A 17,193-nucleotide genomic window follows, 5' to 3' on the forward strand; every position below is an offset into this window, starting at 1 on the left:
TGGATACTGATTATAGTGGAATCCGAACAACTTTTATCGTTCAACAGTAACCCACCGAGAATTGGACCCGAAACCACAGAAGGCAGGCGTACTAGCCACTAGACCAAGCGGGAAGGGGGAGGGGGGTCGGAGTTGGTATTGTTTATAGCAGGCCATATTTTTTGTGAAGTTTTCCTAGGTAATGAATTCCTTTTTTTTTTTTTTTTTTTTTTGAAAAATCGATTTAAAATATTAAAAACACCACGATAAAATGTAAAATATAAGCTAGTACTAGAGGGGAGGGCGCCAAAAAGTCACTTTGCCCGGGTGAAAATTTGGCCTGGTCCGCCCCTGGATAATATGTATCAGGTTATTCAAACACAAAGCTGATTTTTGGCAGTACAGCGTTCCCATAATAACATGAAACGTTCTGACTCACAAATGATTATACAGGAATTGCACAACCAGAAGTAAGTAATTATGGAATATCAAAATTACTTCCCGAACTGGACACTTATCGATTTCCTCATTTTCATATACCTGACCAACTGCCTGATGAAATAAAACTTGCAAAACCAACAGTGGACTGAATGTATCTTTTGGGAACTTTCATCGTGGGATAGAGGTAATTTCGAATTGCACTGACCTATTTGTCACGTGTTGGCAAAAGTATGTAGTTGTTAACGGTACTATTTTGAATAAAAGATAGCAGTATAATATGTGCGGTAAGTATATGTAATTTTTTTTCTATAATCATGTTTTCCGAACGACCGGATATATATAGATTGGACCAATGTGTATAGGGAGATATTATAGTCTAGTTATAGCTTTGAGCTCATGTTCGCGTGGTCCTAGGTTCGATTAACGACCGGTGGTTCCCTATTTTCGTCGTTAATCAAACTGGAGAGTCATGTGAATGAACGTCGTGACAGTCACTAGATCTAGAAAGCTTTCTGATACGGCTGTTAAAGACAGGGCCTACAGAGCGTGGTGACCATGTATGCGAACTAGGCTAGACCTGATTCAGCCGATTGGTAGCAGATGGCGTTGGAGCGACTCAGGCTCACAAAGGGATCTTAAGTGAAGTGGTTTGGTATCAATACATAATTCTTGATAGTAAAGACTAAAGATTTTCTTGCTGTTGCTTTTCGTTCTCTTATTTGATAAGAACAGACAATCGAAATCGTTCACATTTTCTGTTATTGTGCTTTTATATTGAAACTGAAATTAAAAAAGGCTTGTTTAAGCGGGCGAGGTTCTGCATATTGCTGCTCTACCACCTAACCTTTGTCAAGGAAATACATTGTTATACAAAAAAAAAAAAAAGAAAAAAAGAAAAAAAAGACAATTGAGTACAAAAGATACGGTGATATACAACAAAAAATACAGGCATACATTATGATAATTAAGAAAGAAAAGAAAAAAAGTGGTACTTTTAACGAAACACACACAAATACTACAAGTGAAGAAAGAAAAGAGAAAGCATACAAACATGAAAGCGAACACAAACCGATTAACAACATAGAGACAAAATAAGGTATGCTTGGTCATTGCCAATGCGGGGGGGGTTAAATATTTCTACAATGCATAATTATTTAATAAAAAAAGGTGTACCAATTCAAGTCTGATTTCATTTACGTGGTTGAAGTGATAGAATACAAATCATGGGTACCTGAACTTAAATTTTGTAGGCTGACTAAAAACGTTTTTAACATTTTCTTGAAGGAATTAAATGTTTAACTTCTTTTACTACATTTGGTAGAGCATTCCGTGACCTCGGAGTTGATACTGAAAATGCCGCAGTGGTTTGCTTGAGTCTATGGTGTGGAATATCAAACGTATTTGTGTGTGTGTGTGTGTTAAGTGAGTGTGAATAGTTGATTTTTCAGTGAGTTTCTTGTATAAATACGCGGGACGTGTTGTTTTAATAATTTTATAAATGCGAGAGCAATAATGCAAATGTGTTCTGGACATTGTCAGCATTCTATTGTTGTTCAGAATAGGCATAATATGATACATCGTAATAGAATAGAATAGAATAAATATTTTAGTCATTAAGTCTGTATACAAACAATAGACAACGTTAATATAAAATCTACAAGCAAATTCCTTTTTTACGTATGCCAATATGTGTTTATCTTCCTCGAACTCCTAACATTGTAATAGGGTACAGCAACTAAGCAATAATACACTTTATTTTTAAATTGAGCAATCGGTAAATTTTGCGTGTGAATTGGTAACTTGTTCATCAATTTTGTACCTTGTATTGTATTTTTGATATTTGATAGTCTGCTATACAATATATCAACTTCTTTAACAGATCTCGTATTATGTGGATGAATATCTAGTCTACGCTGCGTATCTGGCATATTTTCTTTTACCTATACTAAAACCTTATATAGTATATACAAATTAACGACAATCATAATTTTCAACTAACAGAACAAACGTTTACAGTGTTCTTTATATGATGTGCCAGTGATTATTCTAATAACTTTTTTTGTAGTAGTAGAACCTCATTTATGTAGATACTGTTACCCCAAAATAATATTCGATATTCTATGGTACTTAGAAAAAAAAAAGCATAATATGCTGATCTTATGTAGTTGTTCGGGACTATATCTCTTAAATTTCGTAATAAATTTATTATTCTGGAGAGTTTTACACATACATATTCTACATGTGCTTTCCAAGAAATTTTACATTCTTCGACGCTACCGGACACTCGTTTAATGAAAATACTTGGCTAGTAGTTTTATTTTCATTAAGAAGAAATCCGTTTGCTTTAAGCTATTCCTTATTTTCTATAAAGATTTCCTCATTAAAACATCAATTCTGTAAGATTATTGCTGGTGTTTAGCAGGGTTGTGTCATCAGCATAAAGAAAAGATTCACTTGAGATATTCAGCGGTAAATCATTTACCATTAATATAAACAATAACGGTCCTAGTACAGAACCTTGAGGAACACCTGTTTTGTTGGTAAGCAATCCGATTTCATTCCATTGACATTAACAATCTGAGTGTTACCTTTTAGGTATGTTTTAATAAAGTTTATACTTTTAGCTTGGAAATCATAACACCCCAATTTTCTTAATAGTATATTATGTTCTACACAGTCAAAAGCCTTGCTTAAATCACAGAACGTGGCCAATGCGAAACCCTTATTTTCAAATACTTCATATACATATTTTACTAAACTGTCAATGGCATCTATCGTTGAGCAACCTCCTCTAAACCCAAACTGTGAATGATTAAGCATTTTGTGTTCATTAAGATACTGATATATGTGTTGCTTTACAATTGTTTCTATAATTTTATACAAAATGGGAACTAGTGATATTGGTCGATAATTTGCTGGACTTAATCTGTCTTCCTTTCTAAAGATTGGTACTACCTTACTTATCTTTAAAACACCCGGAAGAATCCCTTCACTCAAACATTTATTCATACAAAATATTAGTGGCTCAGCAATGTACTTAATTACCGTTTTTATAAACTTATTCGATATAACGTATATATCTTTACTATTTGATGGTTTAAATCTATTTACTATGTGTATGATATCATCCTGTGTTACCAGTTTCAAATCAAATATTTGCGGAAATTTAATAAGTTTATCATTATTTTCATAGTTATTGGATCCTACTTTGTCAGTACTATTCTTCATTATTTCAATTGAGTTTAAAAAATATTTATTTAAGTCATCAGGTGCGATAATCACTTTCTCTATCTTATTACCTTTTGTTGTTTTATTTATTAATTTGCAAGCCGTTTGACATTTATTGTGTGAATTTTCAATATTCATTTAGTTATATGTCGTTTTTCTTCTAATACAGCCATTTCATATTTTTTAGTATCGTAGTATAATTACCTTTATTACATTCTGTTCTTTCATTTGCATATAGATTATAATATCTCATAACTTTCTTCTTCATATCTGCCAACTGCGTAGTGTGCCATGGAATCTTTCTAAAGCTCATTATTTAGTTTCCCGGTTCTTTTATTCATGTCGATTTTTCTTTCGGGAAATGACATTTGAAATTTACCTATGAAACTCATGAAAAAATACTTAAAGGTATCATTCGCATTTATGTTTACGTATCTTTTTAATCCCTTCCAATTTTCATGTAGCAAAAACATTGTCGGAATAGTGATCGGAATAGTGAAAAGGTATTACCTCGCTAGTTACACTATTTCTACTTAAATTAGTGGAAATGTTATCTAAGTATGCATTTAGTCTTGTTGGTTTGTAATTTTGTACAGAGTAATCAAAATGTCTTAGTAGATTTAAAAATTCTGTTACCCTTTTTTTTAAACTTGTATTTACATCAAAATGTGAATTTATATCACTCCTATTATTGTTTTGTACTTTTTCTTGTAACTTAAAGGGGGTTGCTACGTTAGAAGACCTTGTAGCTGTCATAAAAAAAAAAAAAATCTTGAAAGCCTACCATATTTCACCATGTACACATAGTCATAAAACATTTTTTTTTCCATTTTGCAAGTTGAACAGTTTGCAACTTTCTGGGACGTCTTGCTTGCTACCTGCTATCGCCCTCCCGCTGACATAAAGGAAAAACCAGTTTCGCCGCTTCCGAAACAACGGATTCTTTTGGACAGGGAGGGGGAGAGCGCCAAAATACACGTTTTTAGTGAGGAGTTCACTGTTTGTCCACTAGAGTGCAGTGCTGCATAGATGGAAATACCTTTCTTGCTTTCAAGAAGTTGTAATATGTACACAGTAAATAGAAAGATTGGGCTTCAAGATGTTTTTAATGACAGCTACAAGTTCTTGTAAAATGACAAGGCCTCTTTAGATATGTAAGTAAACTTTCCAATTTTTCTAAAAATATGTCAGGATTTCCATCAGGGGATCTGTACAATTATTGCAGTTGCCTCAAAATCTATTTCTATGCATAGGAAATCCAAATCTAGTTTACTACATTCCATATCTTTCCGCAAAAAGATGGCTACCCCACTCCTTTTATGTAATTTCTTACTATAACGATTAGCCATCCAAATTATAAAATTCAAGTTCGTTTTGTGCCACCCAGACGCGAACGGAAGTGAATGCATAAATTTTGTATTTTTTTTTTATCAGAATAGCATTGTTTTTTTATAAGAAGTGGGCCATATGTAGTCTTCAAGTAAATAAACTGAAAGTTGTCATTCAGAACACACAAAGCGATATATATATATTCATTCTGATTTTATTTGAAGGTCATGGACAAGTAAAAACGTTGGCATCCACATCTCCAAATTTCTTTTACTAAAATTCACTTGCATTCATCAACCATCGTTTTTGATCCTATCGGTAACTATTTGAGAAGAAACTATCCTGTTGGTCATGATAAAAGATATATGTAAAGTTAGAACAGCTAAGAAGAAAACTGTTCAAATTCATATAATTAAAATGAATAATTACAGATAGCTATTAAAACTCCACCTGACCAAGGCAGTGTATATATTTTAAGCGTATCTGTGTTACCGTTTCGGCTATGTAACATAGCCTTCCTCAGATATTCCATAGCGGAAACTGTAACACAGATATATATATATATACGCTTAAAATATATATACTGCTTTGGTCAGGTGGAGTTTTCTTAGCTATCTTGAATTTTCCAAAGTTGCATTAAATAATTTACAGAATAATTACATCAAGACTAAGAGGTAAAACCATAGTAGATGAAAACTTCTCAGTTTGAAGCAAATGGCCTTTAAATAATGTTAGTATACCATTGATAATGATTGGTTACTGTTTAACATATTGTTTTATCATCAAATTCTGTCATGGAAGATCAAGCTCCTAAATTTATATTGATTTCAGGTATAGGTATTCATATCTTAATATGGTAAAAGCTCAGTTTTAGAATATGTCTTGCTTGCATACGCCAGTGCTTTATTGTTATCAATAAAAATTATCTCCGCTCTATAAAGATTTATTTATTTATTTATTATTATTATTATTGCTCCAATTTCCTGCAAAATGTTCCTGGCATTTAAGATTTTTTTCTTGATTTTCTCAACAAACCTAAAATTTTGTTTAATTTTACACTTATATTATATTAATTTTCTATCCTTTGTAGAAAGGAGTCTAATGGTTTTCCAGAAAACAAAATTCTGGTAGGCTAGGTAGATATAATTGGAAGATGTTTTTTATTTATTTATTTATTTATTTAATTACTTATTTTAAAAGGGGTTGATTTCTATAACAAGCTTTCCTAAGGTAAAATTATAAGCATGAAATAACATGAAAACAACTTCTAAACCAGCATGTTTACCTTATTGGAGCCGCTTGTGGAGGAGGATGATCTGCTTCAAACCTTTTCCAGCCAGGTGGTTTATATTCATATGGCACCCATTCCTTTGTCCAAACAGGACGCCATACCCTCTTCCATACTGGACGCCATACTCGTTCTACTTTCCATTCCTTCGTCCATTTTGGTTTCCACGACATTTTTTTCTTCCATTCTCCGGTAGGCTTGGAGATAAAGTGATCCACGCTGGAACATAAAAATAAATTTGATCAACACCACTTTGGGATTTTATTTGGTCTCTGCTTACATACGACAGCTGTCCTCCAAGTTTCAGTCCATCCTTAGCTTTCAGAGACAATTGGTATATATAAAAGATGCGGAAACTTTATTCTATTAATTTGAGACTGAAATTGTCAGTTAGCCGTGTTTGCCCAGGGCTATCACAAGAAAATATAAGCTGAGGTATGTCAAAAATTTTAATTTGGAAAGATATCGGGAATAATCATTTGAAACGTCTTTGCACAAGGAAAAATATTTTGGCGTCCTCTATGCAGTAAACATCTGTGGCCTTTATCTAAAATTAGGAGATGTGAAGCTCAATTCTGAAATTTGATTGGCCGCCATTTTAAATTGATGTCATATAGAGATATAACAGTTGAAATAAAATAATTCTCTGAGAAAAAGATTTCTAATGATAAATTTTAGTACACTAAAATTATGATCCTGTAATTTCTAAATATTAAAATTTTGTGAATTTATGCAAATATTTTAAGCATGACTTGAATTAAAACACCAACTGTCTGAATTAAATTGATTGAGAAAGATTGTTTCCAAACTCTAACTCATATTATTGAGACAATCCTTTTTTATTTTATTTATTTTTCTTTTGTCTATCAGATAAACACTTGAAACTCTCAGACAAGGATATATTAAAGACACGCATACTTTCCAGCATTTCATATAAACAGCCTGTCTGGATTCAGTGTAGTATCATTCGTTCATACGCTTAATCAAACTCTATTCAAGACTAGAAAATTCAAAAATTTGTCATTTGTCGACAGTATTACAAGTCAACCTCTGAAGAACTATTACAACAGCTATTATGAAATTATAATCTCTTCGAACATTGCCTTTTCAGATTGTTTCAAGTCGTATCTCTCGCATTCAAGCACAGTATTTTACAGCCATTTTATTGAGAATAGTTGCATTAACATTCAGATTCGTCTTTTTTTTTTTTTTATTACACTTTATATCTCTGAAGATTCTGGGAGTTGTAAATCTGAGCAGGGCCGGCCCTAGGTAATTTGCCCCGCGTGCAATGGCATCATTTGCTGCCCCCTTTCTCCACGAAGAACAAATCTTAAAAGCCACGATTTTAAGTATGCTACCCCATCATTAACAACGAAGGGGAAGTAAAAAGCACTCGCACTCAGAAAAGCCTAAACACTACAAATACAGTCTCATTGTGTCTGTTTTTTTAAATAATAATCTATTATATTAGTGAGAGATAAAGCGAACACACATGCAGAAGAAGGATGGCAATCTTTTTTTTTTTTTTTTTTTTTTTTTTTTTTTTATAGAATTCAATATCGAGCTTCAATGTCGAAGTATCAGTTTGCAACTCAAGTGCAACTAGGTCTTTTATCTTTTTTTCTTGATTTTTCTTCCACATTTGTTAAAAATTAAAAAAAAAATTCAAAAAATATTTCCAGCTTCGGTGATAAGGAATTTGTTTGTGTCAGAGACAGGACTAGTTTTCATATCAAAACTGTGATAACTAACTAAACGGAACAGTGGTTCGCTACTGTTGTGAGAATTGAGTTCTTGTATTTGATACCAATCAAGCATTTCATGCTGGGATTTGTTTTACCATTTGCTTTAGCACTGTCCATGTGACCTTAAACTAATGCAACCTAAACATGATTTATGAATGTAGTATTCAAATAGAAGGTCAGCTTAGTAAGTTTAACTATCATCATCATGAAGTCTGTTTCCAATAACAAATATTTATTTTAAATAATATAGTTATGACAGATTTTTGCCGCCCCTCGAAATTTGGCCCCCTCCCTCTTAGTGGGTTCTTTCTTTTTTTTAGTTTAGCGTCTCTTTCAGCAGCGAGGCTATATCAGACGTGGAATTCGAACCACACGAGCTCCCGCTGGGAATGGAACTCGGGTGTCCGACGCCAGAAGCACATACGCTAACCTCTTAGCCACGAGGGAGATCCCTTCTTAGTGGAGTGATATTGAAGATGAATTCTGCTTACATGCGCTATGTTCTATTGGTGGTCTCGATGTTACCACGTAATAAGTTATTACAAGTATTTCACAGTCTTATCTCCCCCCTTCCCAGATGTATATTTAACCCTTCATAGGATCTCAGCAAAGTAGTAATATTCTGTATTTTTCATGTTTTCCAGCTCTTCCTCTGTAGCATGTGCGTCGAAATTTATCATCTACGTTCACGAACAGAAATTATAAGGAAAGAAAGTAGATATTTTGAGTTTTTAAAAATATTATAAAGGTATACTTCACTAGAGTCTCATTGAACCTAATTTGATGGGACCGAATACAAGTTTCAACTGTCTCTTGATCTTTACAGTACAGCAGAACACGTGTACTAATAGTATAATGGTCGGAAATGGGTGAGTACAACAGGGTTCCAACAGGTCAGGGAAGTCAGGGAAAATGGTGCAGGTGAGGGAATCTCAGGGGGAAACACTGGAAATCAGGGAAATTTTATAAAATATATTTTACCTAGTATCAATTGTACACCAATTCCAGCTTAGCCAACCACTGTAATACCTATTTGGTTTTTATTGCTGTACGTATGAGCAATTGATTATTATTTGTCTCTATAGAATAAATGTACTCATATATAAATATTCACTGTTATTTATTTCTTATTTATATGTCAACGTCATTCGACACCAGTCATGAAAGTCAGGGAATTTCCTGCCAGAAGTCAGGGAAATAGATTTCTCCAGATCAGTAGTAACCCTGTACAGCCAACGCATCGTAAGAATGAACTTACTCTGTGATCAGTAACTTAGATAAGAACAAATAATATACCGATTGTTGCCGTTTCTAAATAAATTTCTCGCACGACTAAAGTTTTTTTTTTTTTTTTTTAATAGAGATTCAGTTAATTCGGAAATTTAGTTAAATGGGACGACATCACTGTTTCTAGTTTGAGGGAAATTTCCCTAATCTAGGGAAATATGAAAAATGAAATGAAATCTTTAAATTTTACGTGCCACGCTTATGCTGGCTAGGCTAAAGGAAACAGTGATGATGAGAAACGAATTAAATGATGGAATAAAGAAAGTGGGAGGAAATGGCCCGAGGAAAGAAATGCATACGGTGTTTGTCCACCATAGGGAAATATCGCAGGTAAATTTAGCAAAAAGCAGGAGGACTTTAGGATTATAATTTTGAGTGGGACCGCTCCCTGCTTATAGATACATATACATAATTAATATTGATTAATGACGGTAGGAAATTACTTTTACAATAGTGGCTGACGCTATTTTATAAATAATTATCTACCGTTAATATAAATAGTGGGAAATATATTTACTCTTTATTGTATATTTTAACCTTTATATATTTTTCAAAATTTTGGGCTAAAGCCGCCACTAGCAAAAAGGGAATTTTTCGATAAAGCGGGAAAATCCAGGGAAATTCTGGCACTGACTGATTGAGTAATACAAATGCTTAAAATTTTATTTGCTCTTGAAAAATAAACCAATACAAAAGCAATATTGTGTGTCTGTTCAAGGAAGCACAATTTGTAATCATTATTGACTAATTGTATTTTTTTTTTTGTAAAAAAAAAAAAGTGGGGAAGTATAAAGTAAAAATAACAGAAGAGAAAGCAAATGAATAAAACAAATGTGGTTGCCTGTTCCTTTAACATATCTAAGTTAATCGGATCACATAACTTCTGTCATAGAAATTGGACAGTCAACAATCTAGAGAGCTCCTTCGTGGCTAAGCGGTTAGCGTACGCGCCTTGGCGTGGGAGACCCGGGTTCGATTCCCGGCGGGAGCTCATGTGGTTCGGATTCCACGTTGACCAGTAGGTTCACGTCTCATATAGCCTCGCTGCTGAACGGGACGTTAAACTCAAACTCAACTCAACAACCAACGGAAAACTTGATAAGAAAAGGGAAAATTTTGTGTAAGTCGAGGGAAATTTTCTTAAGGAAACCTGCCAACACTGGGCTACGTCCGGAAATTCAGTTATACACAAAAGACTACGCTTTCCTTAAACGATAATGAAATTGGGTGCTTGAACCCCTTATCCCTTCATGAAATTCTAAGTACTTTACTGTTGATACCTGTCGACAAATGGACGAACGTACCGTCTCTGTAAGACCCTTATTACTTATACTAAGCATAGTTTAGCTGTCTGAAAGAAAGTATAAAGACTTCAATGTGGTTAACTTTCGTTAATTTTAATATATTTATTTACCTTAGATAAACCCATTCCAGTTAGACACAAATGCTTTCGTATACGAGAACAACTTTATAATAGCCAAGGAGTTTCCCCTTTTAACCAAACGGCTCGGTTTCGATCCCCAGTAGGAATTTAGGAATTGGATTTCTGAGCTTTCGGCATCTGTGGCCATGTTAGCCCGTCACATATGAGGGATGACGTCTCTCGGCGATCACACTATCCGAGGAAATGGAAGAAAGAAAGAATTGGAGATGGAAGGAAGCGGCCTGGGAAATATATATTAGGTACCACCCTGTCATTTGCCTCGTGTACCTACTTCACTCAGGATGGTTGCCCTGAAAAAGTTTTTACACTTTTTCGACCGAGTGTCCCCACTCAGAATCGAACCCACGACCGCTCGCACCAAAAGCGAGAAAGTTAGCGAGTACGCTACGCAGGGCCACTCGATCCCTAGTAGAGGCTTGATATAGGCCTATTCTCTTGTCCAAATAGAACTTAATTGTTCATCCAGCCTTTGTGAAGTGTGAGAACTTCGGAAACCCTGGGAGTAAAGGCCATCAAAGAGTGCTGCTAACCATAACACCTTCTCCCTCCCTGCTGGTCGAGTGGTTAGTACGTGCGCCTTTCGTTCACATGGTACCCGGTTCGATTCCCGGTAGGAGAGCATTGAAATTTGTGCATATTAAAGTGGTTCGAATTGCAGCTTAAAACTACAGGGCCCTGTCTTATATAGGTGTGATGTTGGAAAGAGACGATAGACTTCATCACCACGTCAGTGTGCCAGGTCATGAAACTCAGTTATGGTAGGTCATTTTATTATGTTCTGAATGGGAGCTCACCTTTACTTCCATTTACTATAAAGCTCCATACCATTTCCTTGCAGTACTTCTATCTACTCTGAAGATTTCATTTCATTTACTCGTGGTACTCCCATACAGATTAGAAAAAAGAGTGCTTGAAGAGATCGACCATTTCAAATATCCGGGAAGTATTTTGACGAAAAACACGTACTGCACTAGAGAGATCAGGTCGAGAATTGCCATAGCCAAAGAAACATTCAACAAGAAAAGATCACTCTTTACTAGCAGGCTTAACATTGGGCTAAGGAAGAAATTGGTCAAGTGCTATATATGGAGTATTGAACTCTGTTGTTCAGAGACTTGGACATTACGGAAGTTAGAAAAGAAATATATAGAGAGCTTCGAAATGTGGTGTTGGAGGGAGATGAGAAGATAAAATGGACAGAAAGAGTAACAAATGAAGAAGTTTTAAAACGGATAGGAGAGAAGAGGACGTTTCTAGCCACCATCCTTCGTAGAAAGGCCAATTGGATTGGACACATCTTGCGAGGAAATTGTCTTCTGCACACCGCCATAGAAAGAAAGATGGAAGGAAAGCGAGGAATAGGAAGAAGAAGAACACAAGTGATCAACGATTTGAAAAACAGAAGAAAATATTTGGAGTTAAAAGATGAAGCTGAAAATCGAGAAACGTGGAAGAAACATTTCCAGGCCCAAACTGAAAATTAAGAAGAAGAAGAAACCCTCATTAGTTCCAGGACCTGCCAAACGGCAGAAAACTTAGTAACAATAATAATATTCCCATACACTTGCAGCACAGGAGCACGACGTGCAAAATCGCTTGTTATATCCACCTCCAAAATTCTATTCTAACTAAAATGAGGTCCAAGAACCATCATGACAATGAAGGAAAAAGTAACGGAAACACGTGTGGTGACACCGAAGAGAGATGTTGGAAAGGCCACCGAAGGTCACTCTTTGTAGAAAGTGGTCAACTTCTTTAAACTTGTAACTTGTCCGCCTACTTTTTGTTTCTTGCAGTCTTCCGATGAGAGCTTTCGATACGAACTTTCATCTTATTCCCCTTCCACTTTCAGTATTCAAGATCTTTAATATATTCCGAGTGGGGAAAGTGAGTTTTTTTTTTCTTTCGGATGTCTCATCTACAATTATCAGATACTTCAAGAAAACTTCCAACCTGTTATGTTTGACATTTATAACAGACAGGTTGTCCATATTAAACATTTTCATCTTACTCAAGAACATAGTAAGAAACTTTCTTCTTGCTTTAAGAGTCTTCATACCGGCGAAATTAAAATACCGCTAGTTTTACAGTAATTATGTGATATCTTCAAATAGATAAAAGGTAATCGAAATGTGGAACAAGAGCGCCCTAGATAATATTATTTTACATGAGAAACCATTATCATGACTCACTTATCTACTTTCGATTTCGAGCCATTTTGAAAATCGGCATTTATTTTCGCGTTTCTAAACAGCTGAAAACGGAAAGCCACTAGATGACTTGTGATAACGGTACCTCACGCAAAATAATATTGTCTAGGGCGCTCTTGTTCCATATTTCAATTATATTTTATCTATTTGAAGATATCGCATAATTACTGTAAAATTAGCGGTATTTTAATTTCGCCGGGATGATGACTCTTAAACATCCAAAGTTATGTTTAATAATTTCGACTAATATTAAAAGCAAAATCGAGATTTCTAAACGAAAATCTATATTAAACATTCGTTCGATATACGAGGAACAGTCAAAAACTTCCCGGAATTATATTGTAACTCTTAATTGACATAATATAAGTATACATTTACTTAATTGCCTTCAAAGTAGACACCTTCGGAATACATACACTTCCTTCACCGATCCTGCCATTGCTGCAAACATGGGCGAGAGTCTTCATTTGGTATCTTCTGAAGTTTAGCCGTCTTGTTCGTTTTGATCTGTTCTGCGGTGGCGAAACAGGTACCTTTGAGGCCCATTTTTACCTTTGGGAAGACCCAAACATCCGATAGTGCTAAACTGTTTTTAAGAGTCTTCATCCCGACGAAATTAAAATGCCGCTAATTTTACAGTAATTATGCGATATCTTCAAATAGATAAAAGATAATAGAAATATGGAACATGAGCGCCCTAGACAATATTATTTTGCGTGAGGTACCGTTATCAAAAGTCACCTAGTGGTTTCCGTTTTCAGCTGTTTAGAAACGCGAAAATAAATGCCGATTTTCAAAATGGCTCGAAATCGAAAGCAGATAAGTGAGTCGTGATAATGGTTTCTTATGTAAAATAATATTGTCTAGGGCACTCTTGTTCCACATTTTCAGTATGTTTTATCTATTTGAAGATATCACATAATTACTGTAAAATTAGCGGTATTTTAATTTCGCCGGGATGAAGACCTTTAAGGCTATCAAACATGGGCGCCCATAGAGGGGGCAAGAGGGGGTAATTTCCCCTCCCTGGATTTTCGAAAAAGATTAACATTTATAGGCTCTTCTGGTGACAATAGTATACTTTTAAAATCAACATACACTAAATGATTTAGAGTAACAAAATTTAGTCAAATACATCCCTAAGATTTTAATCTACTTCTCTCCCCATGTGATATTTTATATTTTTTTCAGTAATAATTATATTCAACCTGATGCTAAGTGTTTTGAATGATGATATCCGTCAGTTGAGTTGAAAAGATAATTTCCCTCTTTCTTGTTTCTTTTGCTGACGTGGTGCTGATAACAATGAAGTTTTGTTTTGTTGGGTTTCATTCTAGCAATTGTGTGTGTGTGTCTTGCCCCCCCCTTGGAAATATCCTGCGGGCGCCCATGCTATCAAAGTCTTTGAAGCAGATTTTTTTTTCAATTTGCACATGAACTTGATGTTTGAGCGTTGCTTGATCTGTAAAATTATGCCAACTGATCACTACACACTTCTTGTACACTGCCTATTATGACGTGTTAGGCAACTTAAGAGGCCTCATCACTGCGAAATTAAAATACCGCTAATTTTACAGTAATTACGTGATATCTTCAAATAGATAAAAGATAATCGAAAAGTGGAACAAGATCTTCCTAGACAATATTATTTTGTGTGAGATACCGTTATCACGACTCATTTATCTACTTTCGATTTCCAGCCATTTAGAAAATCGGCATTTATTTTCGCGTTTCTAAATAACTGCAAATGGAAAGCTACTAGGTGACTCTTGATAACGGTACCTCATGCAGAATAACGTCGTCTAGGGAGGTCTTGATCCACTTTTCGATTATCTTGTAACTATTTGAAGATATCACATAATTACTGTAAATTAGCGGTATTTTAATTTCGCAGTGATAAGGACTCCTAAGGACTTTACTGTACAAGATTCATTGTGATTGCACCACAAAGTCAAAACTAGAATAATCTGGGATCCTTTTGTCTGGTCTTAGTAAACTTGACTGCGCTATCCTTGTGTGACACGTACTCAAATAGAAGCAGGCAGAAAAATTAACTCCATTAAAATTGATTTTTAAAATGTCGAAAATTCTAAAATATTTATAAGGAAGTAGATGCTTTCCACGTAACTCAAAAGTAATGTTGTCTTAAATATAATAATTTCAGAAGCAGAACTTGCCTTAGTAAGAAGACGACAAAATGTATGGTGGAAGATAAAATAGCAAGAAGAGCAAGATTTTCTATGCTATTGAACATAATATTTATTATATGAAAATGAAATCTTTAAGTTTTACGTCTCACGGTTATGCCGGTTAGGCTAAATGAGGCGGTGATGACGAGAGATGAGTGAAATGAAGAAAGTGGGAGGAAACGGGAAAACCCATGAGCACGGTGTTTGTCCACCACAAACTCCACACGGCGCGAGCTGAGATCGAACCAGGGACCCCAAGTACCGGAGGTGAACGCTCTACCACTGAACCACCGCGCCCCCCTATTTCTTATATGTAAAGATGATAATCCTTAAGCAAAGAGGAATTACGAATGAAATGCTGTTCCTCTACAAAACTGATAACAATAATACTAATCTGTTTTGAACTGAACTGAACTAAACTGCTTCACACAGTGAATTGCTACAATTCTTCACATAAATTCGCAGAGACAATTTCTAATGTTCTTCTGTTGTTGAAAACTATGGATGAACACGACAAAAAATTCACCGACACAAAGGGTGAGTCGAGATTAATTCAGATGAATAACGGCTGACTGGACTGGTAGGTTCAGGTTTCAATAGTTCACAGAATTGCCCCATAGGTGGCACTAGTGTAAAAGGAAAAACAATAAATTCTACTAATTAAGGCTGGAAAATTTATTTATTCTTCAAAACCTAATTGGTCCATTATTTCTAAAAGTATGTTTACAAAATCCCAAGTTATGTGTTTCTTAAAATAATACTTTTAAAAAAAGTTTATTTGGTTTTAGTGCCATCTGTACGGCAATTCTATCAAATATTTTAACGCGGTATTAATAAAACAAACCTGACCGAAGTATGAAATATATATTAATAATACTTGTGTTACATTGTCGAGATATATTTGATGCTCTAGCCAGGTTTGTTTTGTTTAATACTGTGGAATATTTCCAAAGCTATAATGAATAAGATACAAACATTTTAAGAATTCATATCACAGTTGTAATAACGTTGCGCGTCAGAATTGTCTGTGGTACAATCTACAGCATAACCAACAAATTTGTATGCGGTGACTGACTATATTCACGAATGGTGATGTAGATACAGGGTGTAACAGTACAAAGAATATTACAATTTATTTGTTCTATTTCAGTAAATAAATAAGTTAATAAATAAATAAATAAATAAGTCTTCCCTCATAGACAAGCGGTTAAAAAAATGGTTAGATTGCTGACTTTACGTGTACGTACATGGTTGTAAGGTTCAAATCTTCCAGGAAGTCTCAATTAAAACCAAATAGTGTTCAGTGGCGGATTCACTGGAAGAGCAGGCCCCCTCCAAAGGTTTTCTTTTATTAACTTACAACATTAATTTCTTATGAAATAGAAATACGTACTGTTTTCAGTCGAGTGAGAGCACGGTGGTTCATTGGTAGACCTCTTACCTCTGGTGCGTAGGGTCTCTGATTCGATACCCGGCCAAGTAAATTTGTGGTGGACAACATCGTGTTCGGGGTTTTCTCGGGTTACTCCCGTTTCCTCCCACACTCTCATTCTTCCTTCCTCATTCACTTGCTTTAATCGTTGTCTAATTTAGCCTAAAGGGTATAAACATGGAATTTTAAAGTGGAATATTTCATTTCATTTGTTTTTAGTTGATTCAGGCTGTGTGATTACAGCCTATGTCAGAGTTTAACAAATATGTGTTATACTCAATGACGACACTAGAGCGGGGGCAAGGTGGCGCCCTCCGGTGCCATCGTACGCTCCCCGACTGCCCCTTTAGACATACTCTTTCCCAACCTGGGGTCCGCAAGACGATCTCAAGGGATCCGGAAGCCAATCGGAGAAAGGCACACACAATGATGAGAAATAAACCATTTTAAGTTCAATAATCGAATTAACAGAAAAAATGAGAAAGGGCTTTGAAGAATATGGGATGAAAATAAATGTTAGAAAGACAAAAGCCATGGTGATTGGAACGAAGGGGTCTGTGTCAAATATAAAAGTAGGAGGGGAGAAAATAGAACAAGTGAATAGTTTTCGATACCTAG

At 35.1% G+C, this 17,193-nt stretch overlaps 1 protein-coding gene across 1 annotated transcript in view; it reads right to left on the minus strand.

The window, feature by feature from the left end:
• The window catches only part of LOC145674515 (uncharacterized), a 46,282-nt gene that overhangs the window by 1,815 nt on the left and 27,274 nt on the right, over positions 1-17,193 (minus strand). The window contains exon 3 of the mRNA XM_081744671.1: positions 6,263-6,484. Within this exon, the coding sequence (XP_081600797.1) occupies positions 6,263-6,484 (222 nt within the window). The remainder of the gene's footprint in view (positions 1-6,262; positions 6,485-17,193) is intronic.

This window comes from Thermobia domestica, chromosome 17, assembly GCF_964235325.1.
Source record: "Thermobia domestica chromosome 17, izTheDome1.hap1.1, whole genome shotgun sequence".
NCBI lineage: Eukaryota > Metazoa > Arthropoda > Insecta > Zygentoma > Lepismatidae > Thermobia > Thermobia domestica.